We start from the raw sequence: 14,726 nt of genomic DNA on the forward strand, positions 1-14,726 counted from the left end.
GAAGGCATTCACACACAAAATGGCTGGAAGACCCACAATATAAGCATAGCCCTCTCTATTCTCTGCTCACGCTCCCTCCTAGATGACGCTAGCTGATCCACTTGCATGGGTTCCGAATTGCTAGGCTGAAGGACTGGAGGTGGTGCTAGGGGGGGGGGGCCCTTGCGATCGGGGAGCAGGACAGATAGAACTCTTGCTGCTTAACCTCCCTAGCTCTCTCCTGAAAACGTAGATCTATCCTTGTGGCTAATGAGATGAGAGCATCTACACAAGTGGGGAACTCGCGTCCTGCCAACTCATCCTTGATCCGCCCATTCAGTCTCTCCAAGAACGCAGCGACTAAAGCCTCGTTATTTCACCTTAACTCAGAAGCCAAAGAGCAAGCCACAAAACCATAAAACGGACGTGGCTGAGAACGGACAACCGGGCTCGTCAAAAACTTGGCGAAAGGTCTCAATAAATAGGGTGATGTTGTTTACCAGTGGATCATCCTTCTCCCAGAGAGGGTTATTCCAAGCCAGAGCTTGGCCCGAGAGGTGGCACACAACAAATACCACTTTGGTGCGATTGGACACAAAGAGGTATGGAAGTTATTAAAATGAAGGGTGCACTGATTTAAGACACCCTGATATTGCCTTGGGTCTCCGTCAAAACAAACTGGTGCCGCTAATCGCGGACCTGATGCGGCAGCAATTGCAACAACGGGGGTTTGCGGTGATGTCACAGCAGCAGAGTTACTGCCGAAATGTGTACTCCCATTGTGTAAGTAGGCCAGGATCTGATCCTGTCTGTCGTTGTTGCAACAACTCCTGGGAAAGACCTGGAATCCCAGCGGGTTTAGAGCTAGCGGGATCCATGGCTGCAGTGTACTGTTAAGGATTTGATGTGGATCTGCTATGTTGCCCAACCAGTAGATGGAACAACCCAGAAGGGTAGAAAGCCGACTCTAGAAACCCAGAGGCTCGCCCTGAGAAGGGTGGCCCTGCGCAGGAACCTAGGCGCTGATTAACCCTGTCAGGACTGATCACCAGAAAGTTGGATAACACCACGCCGTCTGCAGAACCAAGGAGTGAGCAAGTTCAGGACCAAGCTGGGAGTACTGGAGCAAACTGTAGACCAAGCATAAACTGCAAACACAGGAACAAATAGAAGCAGCTATGACATGTGCATATATGAAGGCTCATACACCAACAATGCAGCAGGGTCTGTTAGGTCTGAGGCTTCTATATAGTGGTGAAGAGATGACCAACAATCTGTAGCTGGGTGGAAGAGGCAGAACCAATTTAACCATGGCAGTGCTGGAAAAAAGGCAATCCCAGATTCAAAGATCGACACCCATATCTGCCAGACCTAACAGTTACCTCGCACACTAAAGGCCCATTTACACGGAGTGATGATCTTTCAAAAATCGCTAAAAAGCAATCGTTTGAGCGATCATCGTTGCGTCTAAACGCGCGGCCATTGCACACTTTTTGTGTACTGCTAGCTGATCGTTAAATTTAGGCCTAATAATCTAACAATTGTCCTTTGGCCTTATCAGGAGTTCTCCACGGGTAGTGCTGATAGCATTGTTTCCTGTTGGAGAACAAAAGATCTGAAAGCAGATAAGAGCCCTAAGGCTATTAACTGTATTCAGCTAAAGGCTTCATTTGCACACTAAATTGCTGTTAAGTAGCTAAATAGCTTTGAGCAATCAACGCTCAGTGTAAATGGGCCTTAGATCCTGGGTTCAAATGCAATCAGCAGCAACATCTTCATGGAGTTTGTATGTTCCATCCCTTATTTTCAGCAGTTTCTTTTGGGCTATAAACTTTGTTGCACTTCATCTAAAATCCCTACAGGCAAAAATAATTCAGTGTACTATGCCTTGTACAGAGCCCAAGATGGTGGAACATGACATAGGCATTGAAACATCACCAAAAAGAGCATCCATGTCTCTGTGTATAAGATTTTCCCAGAATGATCCTGTAAAAAGCCATTCATGGTTGAGTAGTTTATAGCTGTCCATCTTTTGATATTTCTCATCCCATGCTATATCCGCTCTCATTTTTTAGATTCATCATGTAAGGGAATTAACAGACGTAAAAGAAGTACATCAGCAGCCCTGCTGGAATACAAGACTGAGAAGGGTAGGAGACATTTTATTTGTCAGATATCTATTTGTAGCTACATACAGTAAATAGCCTCTTTTTTTTTCCAGGGACGTAGCACGTTACGATATATCCTTGCAAGAGATGTCCATTCATGACAGAATGGTACATAAATCATCTGGGACGATTTAGTGAATATAAATCATCTGGGATGATTTGGTGAATCCTGCACTGAGCAGGGGGTTGGACCCGTTGACCCTGGAGGTCCCTTTCAACTCTACCATTCTATGAGAAACACTTACCACAATGATGCCAATGATAACAGACCAATCAGCTGCAATAGGGATGGAGGGATAGAAGGCCCCGAGGCCAAACTTTGAAGAGCAAAGAAGGACACTTACTTTGAGGGGCAGAGAGTGGGACACTAACTTTTTAGGGTGAAGAGGGGGCACTATACATTTGAGTGGTGCAAAAGGGGCACTAAAACTGATGGGTGAAGAGGAGGCACTATAATTTGAGTAGTACAGAAGGAGCACTATAATTTTTCTTGGATTAAGAGGGGGCACTATTAATTGGTAGGTCCACAGAAGGGGCATTATTAATTTATGGAGCTACTGAGAGGAAGCTAGTACTATTGATTAGAGTACTTTGTGGGGTTACAGAGGATATAGCACTATTTTATTGGGCCACAGAGGGGGCACTAATACAATTAGAGAGGATTGAGCATAGCAGTGGGAGTAGCAGGAGGAGGGGAAGAGTGTGCAGAGACTGTAAGCCTGCTGTGTTATAAAATTCATTAAACTTTTTTGCCATGGGTTTAATTAGTTACTTACCACATAAAAATGGTTCCTAAGCCAATAATGGATCCCCAGAAACACTGTAACCAGTCTGGCCATTGAAGGGTCAGGCGGTATTGGAAATGTCTGATATGAGCACCACTGTTTGGTCCTAGTCATACTGTCCTGGTCCTTTCTATGATAGATACATTTCTGCCTTATTCACATTGATGTGGGTTGTAGAAATAACTTCTTTCTTCTATTGCTTAGCCTCTAATTACACGAGTCAGGAGAAGCAATGCTGCCATGATGGTATGGTCAGCAACCCGATGGGTCACAGCTGTGAACGGCGCGCTCGTCTCATTCAAGATGGAGATAAGTGTGTGGAAGCTTTCCTGGACTGCTGCAGATTCATTAAAATGAAAGTGGAGATTGAAAAGTATCTGAAGGACAACGATGACCTGGACAGAAGTGAGCAGGCGAGGGGCAAGGAACTGAGCCGGGTTATACAGGGTTGGAAAACATGCTTCTTTTCTTAAAAACAACCTGCCCTACTCATCTATAGATTGTATTTGGTATTGCATACTCATCCCCATTCACTTCCATGTAGCAGAGCTGCAATACTAGCCACAATCCATGGACAAGTGTGGCACTACTAGAAGAAAGCAGCTACGTTCCTCTAATCCTGTATGATCTCCTTTAATTGGAGCACATTCTCGAATTGTGAGAACTTCTGAGATATTTCTTAAAAAGGTTATGAACACAGAGTCCATGTCTATGGAAGTAACGGGAACAGCCGACCACATTTGCTATATTGCTTGTGTAACTTCTGTAGAACAGAATGTAGAAAGCAGTGTACATGTGCAAACAGCCCCCAACTCTTTATCTGCCAGCGGCCACCCATTCATGCAGGGTTAGGGAACCCTAGTCTCAATATAAGTGCGAGTCACGGGTGGCGGGACCTGCATCAATCAGACATGTTTGGCATATCCTGCAGAGATGTCATATATATGTGGGATGGAAATACTTCATTGACTTTCTGAACCGGTTGTTTCCTACAGGCTTTTCTGAGGATGATTATATTCCAGACGGTGACATTTTGGTTCGGAGTGACTTTCCAGAGAGCTGGTTGTGGAAAATTGTACAAATGGAAGAAAAGCCCAATGCAAAGAAGTGAGTTTTATAATGATTCCACTATTTGACTCTTAGCCAATCAGTAAGTGTTTCTCTTCAAAGGGTGATTCCATTAGAAACATCTTAAAGGGAAAGACATGTCAGTTGGTTGGTGTGGTGCTCGGCCTATGGTTGATTACCTCTGAATCTGATGCTCACAACTGCCAAAACTTCCCATAAGCAACAAGATTCCTTGGTTTTTATTATTTGTAAAGCTGTTTCCTGACTTCTCTAACTGCCCCGACCTACTGTATATCTGTTGTGTCTCATAAACTCTACTGTTCCCATCCTTGGATTTGTATCACCACTCTTATGTTCATTGACTCAGGTACCTCACTTTGGAAATACCATCTGTAAACCATTAGACACTATTTTAGACCCACTATGCAAAATTCATGCCTCATAAGAATTTTTCTGCTTTCACTTCTTCAATTTAGATATGATTTCTTGTCCTTAACTCCTTCCCACCCTGTGTCGCAATAATACTTTGTTATGAGCAATTTGTTTTGTATCGCAGTATTATTACAGCTCAGTGATTGTGCAGATACAGGAGCTTTGCCTACACCATCACTTGTAGGTGCCAACGGTATTATACTGTTAACACGTCACTCTAATGACTAAGATCAGAGATAACTCCAATCCCGGCTGTTTAAACTGTTAAAGGGGTTGTCCCGCGAAACAAAGTGGGGGTATACACTTCTGTATGGCCATATTAATGCACTTTGTAATGTACATTGTGCATTAATTATGAGCCATACAGAAGTTATTCACTTACCTGCTCCGTTGCTGGCGTCCTCGTCTCCATGGTGCCGTCTAATTTTCAGCGTCTAATCGCCGGATTAGACGCGCTTGCGCAGTCCGGTCTTCTTCTTTTCTGAATGGGGCCGCTCGTGCCGGAGAGCGGCTCCTTGTAGCTCCGCCCCGTCACGTGCCGATTCCAGCCAATCAGGAGGCTGGAATCGGCAATGGACCGCACAGAAGCACTGCGGTCCACCGAGGGTGAAGATCCCGGCGGCCATCTTCACCAGGTAAGTAAGAAGTCACCGGAGCGCGGGGATTCAGGTAAGCACTGTCCGTTTTTTTTTTTTTTAACCCCTGCATCGGGTTTGTCTCGCGCCGAACGGGGGGGCTATTGAAAAAAAAAAAACCCGTTTCGGCGCGGGACAACCCCTTTAAGCATAGCTTCTGTGTAATGCTTAATTTCCCCTGTGGCGGCACTGTAGGGAAATTGAACACTCGCTGCTAGGTTTTCCCCACAGATTACGATTGATCAGTGGACATCCCAGCTAGAGGATACTTTTTCACCTGTTTATTGTCCAGAAACCCTTCTAATAAATATATAGGGATAGACTGAAAAGGAAAAAACCTTAACATGATATTTATCTTTCATCAGCATCTCTACAAAAGTCTTAAACATCCACCTTAAAGACTCCATCACAACATGGGAACTTCTGGCTGTGAGTCTATCAGAGAATAAAGGTAAAATTAGTTTGTAAAAATAATAGTTTTGTTCTGCTGTATGTTTGATGTGAGGATCTGGCTTCCTGGAAGACTCTGGTCGCCCTGGGATATCTCATCCTAGGGTTTCTTGATCTCCTATAAGTCTGCCCTTTGGAGACAATTTGACTGTTTGATTTGGCGTTTCTGATTTCTGAGGTTGCAATGAAGATTTATGCTTCTTGCAACTGGATTATTTCGAAATCAGACTCTGCCTATCTGGACCTTTCCTTCTTTACTGATCTGACAAAATGGAACCACCTTACTTCCAACCTGAACAAACTCCACTGTCTCTAAATACTGCTACAACCAACTATGGCTAAAAATCAGCTTTTGCCGGTTGAGGACTGCACAGTACGGCATACATTATCAAGATATGAAAGTGTGTTACCAACATATTTACATCTCTGCTCACTCTACGTTTAGGAGTCTCATGGGCCGTTCTATCAGTGATTGGCAGCTATCGGTGTATGACCGGTCATACAGATACGGCTGTTAATCACTGATAGGACCGCACACTGGACACACAAGCCGGGAATGAGCAGAGATTTAAATGAATAAAATGCAAGTTCTGCTCTGCTCCTCCTGCTCTATGACGTGCTGCCCACAGAATGGACATCAACACCGAATGGAACGATGCTCTCGGTCGTGGTCATTCTAGATCAGTACTATGTACCCTCGTCGTCCAAGCAAGATAACTAACTGTCCTATTCCTTCAATACAGGCATCTGTGTGGCTGAACCATATGAAATCCAGGCCTTCAAGCCCATGTTTATAGACTTAAAACTCCCGTATTCTGCAGTTAGGAATGAGCAGGTCGAAATTCGAGCCATCATTTACAATTATCAAGCCAAAGGCATACAGGTAAATGATTTCACACTAACTAGTTTTTTTTTATTTCCCATTCAATTGTTTTTTATTGTGCATCACATCATCATTAGGGAGCTGTACTGGCTTAGAAAACTATGGCTGCTTTGTTCCCAAAACAATGCCACACTTGTCCATGGGTTGTGTTCGCTATTGCAGCTCAACGTATTGGAGGGAGGGAGGACAGACTCAAAAGTTATCCCAAAGAAATGGGTTTGTGACACTGGGGAAAGTGTAGAGTCAATAGCGGATAGTTTGGGTAGGAGATGGGGAAATGATGACGAATTCAGTTTTGTCCATGTTAAGTTTTAGAAAGCAGAAAAAGAAGATAGAAGCATATAGAAACATCGAGCCAGAGAGATAAATTTAAGTAGTCAACGTAAAAGTGGTAAGGGACAGTCAAGAGATTTTAAAAGCTATCCCAGATCATAGGTATAGATGGTGAAGAGGAGTCCTAGGACAGAGCCTTGAGGGGCACCAGGAGAGAGAGGGCAAGGTAAGGATGTGTTGTGCGAGTGAAGACAATAAATGTTCGATTGGCACGGTATGAGGAGATCCTGGGAGGGCCAATTGTGTGATGGCGAAGTGCCAGAGGATTTATAACAGAAGGATGTGGTTGACTGTGTCAAAGGCAGATGACAGGTCTAGAAGGAGGAGCAGAGATCAGTGTAGAGAAGTAGTTAACAAATCATTACTGACTTTGGTTTAGGCTGTTCAAATACAATCTGAATTCAGTACTACACAGTTGTAAGTAGTCCAACTTTAGATGGAAAGTTGGAAAGACAGTTCAAGGTGGACATATTGTTAATGAGTTCTTAGGCAAAGAAGAATAGTGAGATGTGGCTTTGGTTGCACAAAAGGACGGGTCAAGAGACAACTTTGTAAAAAGGGGTTGTCCAATTTAGACAACATGCATCCCTTTGGGGAAATCCTTTTTAATAGAGAGACACCTGCTGTTGAGGATCCTCATGTTTTGGATAGAGCAGAAATTGGTTACAGAGAACCTTTCTGCTCTTGAGGCCCTATATGACACAGACCACTCAATGATATGAATGAACACTGTGTAATTCATCATTTCTCCTGTGGACATTTAAAAATTACTGCCAGGTTTCCCCACAGAATACAGCTGATCAGTTGGGATTTTAGAAGGGGGGGGGGGGGGGGGACAGAACTTTCTAACAAGTAGGGATAGTCCAAAGCTAAGAATCACTTTAAAGGGAACCTGCCATCAACTGTGAGCACCATACACTAAGTTATCATGCTTATAGTTTAGATTATATGGAGTTTGTGTCTCATAATCAACCGGTCCTCTGTTCCTGTGGTGTCCTCTAGAAAGTCAGTGTGTGCACAGCAGCTTGACACTATGCAGACAACTGTGCGCGTGCATTCTCATTCATCTCTATGGGTGGTGCGCGTGCAGTGTCTTCTGGTATGAGTCAAGCAGCTGTGCGACTTTCCCAGAGGACACCGCAGGAAAGGGGATCAGATGAGTATGAGACACAATTCCCTGTACTCCACATCACCTAAACTAGAAGAGCCATAACTAAGTTCATGGTGCTTATGGGTGATGACCGATTCCCTTTAAAAATTCTAATATGTCAATATAGACCTCACCAAAAAGAGAAATTTACAGTACCTTTATCTTGGTTTGTGGTCCCTGACCTAACCACTGGCCATATTAAGGTTGGTGGAAGCTCCTTGGCAAAAACGTTTGGTGGGCCTTCTCTCAAGTTAGTATCATATAATGTGTGACTTACTAACACTGATACAATCTCATTTTAGGTGCGAGTGACCCTATTTTACAACCCTCAGTTGTGCAGTCTTTCTACAGCCAAAAAGCCGCACACAGTTACGGTGAAAGTGAAGGAAAACTCATCCATTGTGGTTCCATTTGTCATTGTGCCACTTTCTATAGGAGGACAGGAGATTGAGGTGAAAGCTGCCGTCTATGGAGACTATGTAGGTGATGGTGTCAGGAAGACACTGAGAGTCGTGGTAAGACAATGCGGCTACTGTATGCACTATGGCACTAATTCAATTACTTTCCTTATAGCCGAAAATCGTTCACTCCCACAATCCTTTGATGCGTCTGACTTCAGTGGTGGCCGGGAATGAGGATGATGAATGAGGGATGTTGTGGTAATAGTAGTGTCACACTGTAGGCGGTTTTCCCCTCTACAATGGTGGTATCTAGTTGCTCCCCAAAGTAGCTCCACACAGAGGTTCATTTGGGTACACTGAGCTGTACTGACACCTGGGAAAATGTATTGTTGGAACAGCGGTGCAGATCCCAAATGTAATAAGATCTGGCAAACAGAAGACCTAGTGCAGTATAATAATTACTCATCATCAAGGTTTAGCAGTTACATTCTGTATCAGAGCTACAACATTTAGCAGCAGAGGCTTTCTTAGTGTTGGTGGTAGTTTCAATCTACACAAACGACAGTGGAGTGGTTGGATGTCCCATTGTATGAGATTACCTGACAGACTACATGCACACGAGTGCAAAAGTCACGCAGGTTTTGTGCGTTGCAAGATGCACAAAGATAACCCAAGTATGAACTCCATTTTTTTTTTTAAAGGAGTCATACACAATAATTTTTTTTTCCCTCACAGCAATGCTGCAAGGTAAAAGAAATTGCTGCATCTCTTATTTTTTGGCGTCCCTTGAAACACATCACCCATTGTTTTCAAAGGGGCAGTTAAACACATCACTTGACATGCGATTTACAAGCAAGTGCAATGTGTTGAAATCAATGTGAAACACTTGCACTCCTTGACGTGCGTGAAACAAGCGCTGGAGGATTGCAATTCCCCAGAAGAGCGAATAAAATGCACGTTCTAAAGTACGATATCAGCCAGGGTTTCTCAGCCCGATAACGCATTCGCCTGCGTGAAGGTAGCCTTAGGCTCACACTGCAAGCCTCTGTACTCCTGCTCCTCTCCCCAGTGTTCACTTTTCCCCGGGATTGAGGGTTACTAGATTTTCCTCTCTGACCCTTCTTGCTGGTACAACCTCTGGGGTCCTTCCTGTCCTGGTGGTCTCTCACTGATACCATACTGCAGTCTCTGGGTTATCTATTCTCTTAGGCTTGCTATCCTGCAGCGTCAGCTTTGTCCTTCGGTGGTCTTCAGTCTTCTTTGCATTCCCAGGAATGAGACATGCAGGTTCTGCTACATTCTCTTCTACTCTGCCACTCTATGGTGGAGACTAGAGATGAGTGAGCACCAAAATACTCGGGTGCTCGTTACTCGGGACGAAATTATCGTGATGCTCGAGGGTTCGTTTCGAGTAATGAACCCCATTGAAGTCAATGGGCGACCCGAGCATTTTTGTATATCACCGATGCTCGCTAAGGTTTTCATTTGTGAAAATCTGGGCAATTTAAGAAAGTGATGGGAACGACACAGCAATGGATAGGGCAGGCGAGGGGCTACATGTTGGGCTGCATCTCAAGTTCCCAGGTCCCACTATTAAGCCACAATAGCAGCAAGAGTGGCCCCCCCCCCCCCCCAACAACTTTTACTTCTGAAAAGCCCTCATTAGCAATGCATACCTTAGCTAAGCACCACACTACCTCCAACAAAGCACAATCACTGCCTGCATGACACTCCGCCGCCACTTCTCCTGGGTTACATGCTGCCCAACCCCCTCCCCCCCCCCCCTGCACGACCCAGTGTCCACAGCGCACACCAAACTGTCCCTGCGCAGCCTTCAGCTGCCCTCATGCCACGCCACACTCATGTCTATTTATAATTGCGTCTGCCATGAGGAGGAACCGCAGGCACACACTGCAGAGGGTTGGCACGGCTAGGCAGCGACCCTCTTTAAAACGGGCGGGGCGATAGCCCATAATGCTGTACAGAAGCAATGAGAAATATAATCCTGTGCCACAGCCATCAGGAGCTGCACACGTGGGCATAGCAATGGGGAACCTATGTGCCACACACTATTCATTCTGTCAAGGTGTCTGCATGCCCCAGTCAGACCGCGGTTTTTTATAAATAGTCACAGGCAGGTACAACTCCACAATGGGAATTCCGTGTGCACCCACAGCATGGGTGGCTCGCTGGAACACACCGGCTGTACATAAATGTATCCCATTGCAGTGCCCATCACAGCTGAGGTAACGTTCGATTAAATGCAGGTGGGCTTCGGCCCACACTGCATGCCCCAGTCAGACTGGGGTTCTTTAGAAGTGGACACATGCAGTTACAACTCCCTGTGGACCCACAGCATGGGTGGCTCCCTGGAACCCACCGGCGGTATATAAATATATCCTATTGCAGTGCCCAACACAGCTGATGTAACGTCAGCTTTAATGCAGGTGGGCAAAAAATTAATTGGATTACACTGTAGGCGAGGGCCCCAAAAAATTGGTGTACAACAGGACTAATGTACGTCAGAAAAATTGCCCATGCCCAACCAAGAGGGCAGGTGAAACCCATTAATCGCTTTGGTTAATGTGGCTTAATTTGTAACTAGGCCTGGAGGCAGCCCAGTTAAAATAAAAATTGGTTCAGGTGAAAGTTTCAACGCTTTAATGAGCATTGAAACGTATAAAAATTGTTTACAAAAATTATATGACTGAGCCTTGTGGGCCTAAGAAAAATTGCCCGTTCGGCGTGATTACGTCAGGTTTCAGGAGGAGGAGCAGGAGGAGGAGGATGAATATTATACATAGATTGATGAAGCTAAAAGGTCCCCGTTTTTGATGGTGATAGAGAACAATGCTTCCATCCGTGGGTGCAGCCTACGTATTGTTTAGGTATCACTGCTGTCCGCTGGTGGAGAAGAGAAGTCTGGGGAAATCCAGGCTTTGTTCATCTTGATGAGTGTAAGCCTGTCGGCACTGTCGGTTTACAGGCAGGTACGCTTATCTGTGATGATTGCCCCAGCCGCACTAAACACCCTCTCTGACAAGACGCTAGCGGCAGGACAAGCAAGCACCTCCAGGGCATACAGCGCAAGTTCAGGCCACGTGTCCAGCTTCGACACCCAGTAGTTGTAGGGGGCAGAGGCGTCACGGAGGACGGTCGTGCGATCGGCTACGTACTCCCTCACCATCCTTTTACAGTGCTCCCGCCGACTCAGCCTTGACTGGGGAGCGGTGACACAGTCTTGCTGCGAAGCCAGAAAGCTGTCAAAGGCCTTAGAGAGTGTTCCCCTGCCTGTGCTGTACATGCTGCCTGATCTCTGCACCTCCCCTGCTACCTGGCCCTCTGAACTGCGCCTTCGGCCACTAGCGCTGTCGGATGGGAATTTTAACGCGAGGGTCACGAGAAAGGCATCCTAACATGAAGTCAGCCATGTGTGCCAGGGTACCTGTACGCAACACATGGCTGTCCTCATTAGGAAGATCACTTTCAGGATCCTCCTCCTCCTCAGGCCATACACGCTGAAAGGATGACAGGCAAGCAGCATGGGTACCCTCAGCAGTGGGCCAAGCTGTCTCTTCCCCCTCCTCCTCATCCTCTTCCCCCTCCTCCTCATCCTCCTCATGCTCCTCCTCCTCAACGCGCTGAGATATAGACAGGAGGGTGCTCTGACTATCCAGCGACATACTGCCTTCCCCCGGCTCTGTTTCCGAGCGCAAAGCGTCTGCCTTTATGCTTTGCAGAGAACTTCTCAAGAGGCATAGCAGAGGAATGGTGACGCTAAAGATTATCTCCTAAGCTGAGTAGTTTCAGCACGGCCTGCTGACGCTTGCCCACCGCTGTGTTGCCACGCCGCGCGACACTAACTGCTGCTGACACATCTTGATTGCGAGACAGAGGTTGTGGAGGAGGAGGAGGGTGGTTTAGTGGAGGAAGCATACACCACCGCAGATACCACCACCGAGTTGGGGCCCGCAATTCTAGGGGTGGGTAGGACGTGAGCGGTCCCAGGCTCTGACTCTGTCCCAGCCTCCACTAAATTCACCCAATGTGCCGTCAGGGAGATATAGTGGCCCTGCCCGCCTGTGCTTGTCCACGTGTCTGTTGTTAAGTGGACCTTGGCAGTAACTGCGTTGGTGAGGGCGCGTACAATGTTGCGGGAGACGTGGTCGTGCAGGGCTGGGACGGCACATCGGGAAAAGTAGTGGCGACTGGGAACTGAGTAGCGCAGGGCCGCCGCCGCCGCCATCATACTTTTGAAAGCCTGCGTTTCCACAACCCTATACGGCAGCATCTCCAGGCTGATAAATTTGGCTATGTGCACGTTTAACGCTTGAGCGTGCGGGTGCATGGCGGCGTACTTGCGCTTGCGCTCCAACACTTGCGCTAGCGACGGCTGGACGGTGCGCTGACAGACATTGGTGGATGGGGCCGAGGACAGCGGAGGTGAGGGTGTGGGTGCAGGCCAGGAGACGGTAGTGCCTGTGCCCTGAGAGGGGGGTTGGATCTCAGTGGCAGGTTGGGGCACAGGGGGAGAGGCAGCGGTGCAAACCGGAGGCGGTGAACGGCCTTCGTCTCACCTTGTGGGGTGCTTGGCCATCATATGTCTGCGCATGCTGGTGGTGGTGGCTCCCCGGCTGATCTTGGCGCGACACAGGTTGCACACCACTGTTCGTCGGTCGTCTGCACTCTCAGTGAAAAACTGCCAGACCTTTGAGCACCTCGGCCTCTGTAGGGTGGCATGGCGCGAGGGGGCGCTTTGGGAAACAGTTGGTGGATTATTCGGTCTGGCCCTGCCTCTACCCCTGGACACCGCACTGCCTCTTGCAACCTACCCTGCTGCTGCCCTTGCCTCCCCCTCTGAAGACCTGTCTTCAGTAGGCGTAGCAAACCAGGTGGGGTCAGTCACCTCATCATCCTGCTGCTCTTCCTCCGAATCCTCTGTGCGCTCCTCCCTCGGACTTACTGCCCTTACTACTACCTCACTGATAGACAACTGTGTCTCATCGTCATCATCCTCCTCACCCACTGAAAGGTCTTGAGACAGTTGCCGGAAGTCCCCAGCCTCATCCCCCGGACCCCGGGAACTTTCAAAAGGTTGGGCATCGGTCACGACAAACTCCTCCAGTGGGAGAGGATTCGGAACCCTTGCTGCCCATTCTGGGCAGGGGCCCGGGAACAGTTCCTGGGAGTCTGCCTGCTCCTCAGAATGTGTCATTGTAATGGAGTGAGGAGGCTGGGAGGAAGGAGGAGCAGCAGCCAGAGGATTCCGAGTTGCAGCAGTGGACGGTGCAGAACTCTGGGTGTTCGATAGATTGCTGGATGCACTTTCTGCCATCCACGACAGGACCTGCTCATACTGCTCATTTTCTAATAAAGGTCTACCGCGTGGACCCATTAATTGTGAGATGAATGTGGGTACGCCAGAAACATGCCTCTCTCCTAATCCCGCAGCAGTCGGCTGCGATACACCTGGATCAGGAGCTCGGCCTGTGCCCACACCCTGACTTGGGCCTCCGCGTCCTCGCCCGCGTCCACGTCCTCTAGGCCTACCCCTACCCCTCAGCATGGTGTATTACCAGTAGTGCAGAAACAGAACGCTGTAATTAAATGTGCCGCTTATTGGCCTGTGGTTGGAGGCTGACTTCGCTTACGGAACGCACAGCAGAGCCAGGAAATAATTTTGCACAAGCCTGCTGTAACACTTAGCTGGCTGCGTAGGAATTAGGAGGACAACTACCCCCAGCACAGACCCAGTACACTGAGGACAGTCACAGGCAGCCCAAATAGATTGTTTTTCCCAAATGTTTTTGGAAAGGCCCACTGCCTATATTCAATAAATATGTCTTCTGTCCCTGCCTCACCACTACTGGCCCTGGAGTATGTAAAATAACTGCAGACTGTTGCACTGTGGACTGGAATACAGCGGTGATGTAACAGCCAACACAGAGCAAGGAAATAATTTTGCACAAGCCTGCTATAACACTTAGCTGGCTGCGTATGAATTAGGAGGACAACTACCCCCAGCACAGACCCAGTACACTGAGGACAGTCACAGGCAGCCCAAATAGATTTTTTTTCCCAAATGTTTTTGGAAAGGCCCACTGCCTATATTCAATAAATATGTCTTCTATCCCTGCCTCACCACCACTACTGGCCCTAGACTATGTATAATTACTGCAGGGCGCAATGCTCTGCACGGCCGATATACAAAAAAAAAAAGTGCAACACTGCAAAAAGCAGCCTCCACACTACTGCACACGGTTAGATGTGGTCCTAAGAAGGACCGTTGGGGTTCTTGAAGCCTAAAATACTCCTAACGCTCTCCCTATAGCAGCTCCGCCACCAGCAGCACTGTCCCTGATCTCTGTCAGAATGCATCAGTGGCGAGCCGCGGGAGGGGCCGATTTATATACTCGGGTGACACCTGATCTCGCCAGCCACT

The 14,726-nt window shown here is 47.5% G+C and overlaps 1 protein-coding gene across 1 annotated transcript in view; it reads left to right on the plus strand.

The window, feature by feature from the left end:
- Positions 1-14,726, plus strand: part of LOC136610275 (complement C3-like) — a 133,505-nt gene that overhangs the window by 64,468 nt on the left and 54,311 nt on the right. The window contains exons 16-21 of the mRNA XM_066589507.1: positions 2,055-2,129; positions 3,137-3,337; positions 3,928-4,039; positions 5,433-5,518; positions 6,261-6,400; positions 8,186-8,398. Coding sequence (XP_066445604.1) covers positions 2,055-2,129; positions 3,137-3,337; positions 3,928-4,039; positions 5,433-5,518; positions 6,261-6,400; positions 8,186-8,398 — 827 coding nt within the window. The remainder of the gene's footprint in view (positions 1-2,054; positions 2,130-3,136; positions 3,338-3,927; positions 4,040-5,432; positions 5,519-6,260; positions 6,401-8,185; positions 8,399-14,726) is intronic.

This window comes from Eleutherodactylus coqui, chromosome 2, assembly GCF_035609145.1.
Source record: "Eleutherodactylus coqui strain aEleCoq1 chromosome 2, aEleCoq1.hap1, whole genome shotgun sequence".
NCBI classification, from domain to species: Eukaryota; Metazoa; Chordata; class Amphibia; order Anura; family Eleutherodactylidae; genus Eleutherodactylus; species Eleutherodactylus coqui.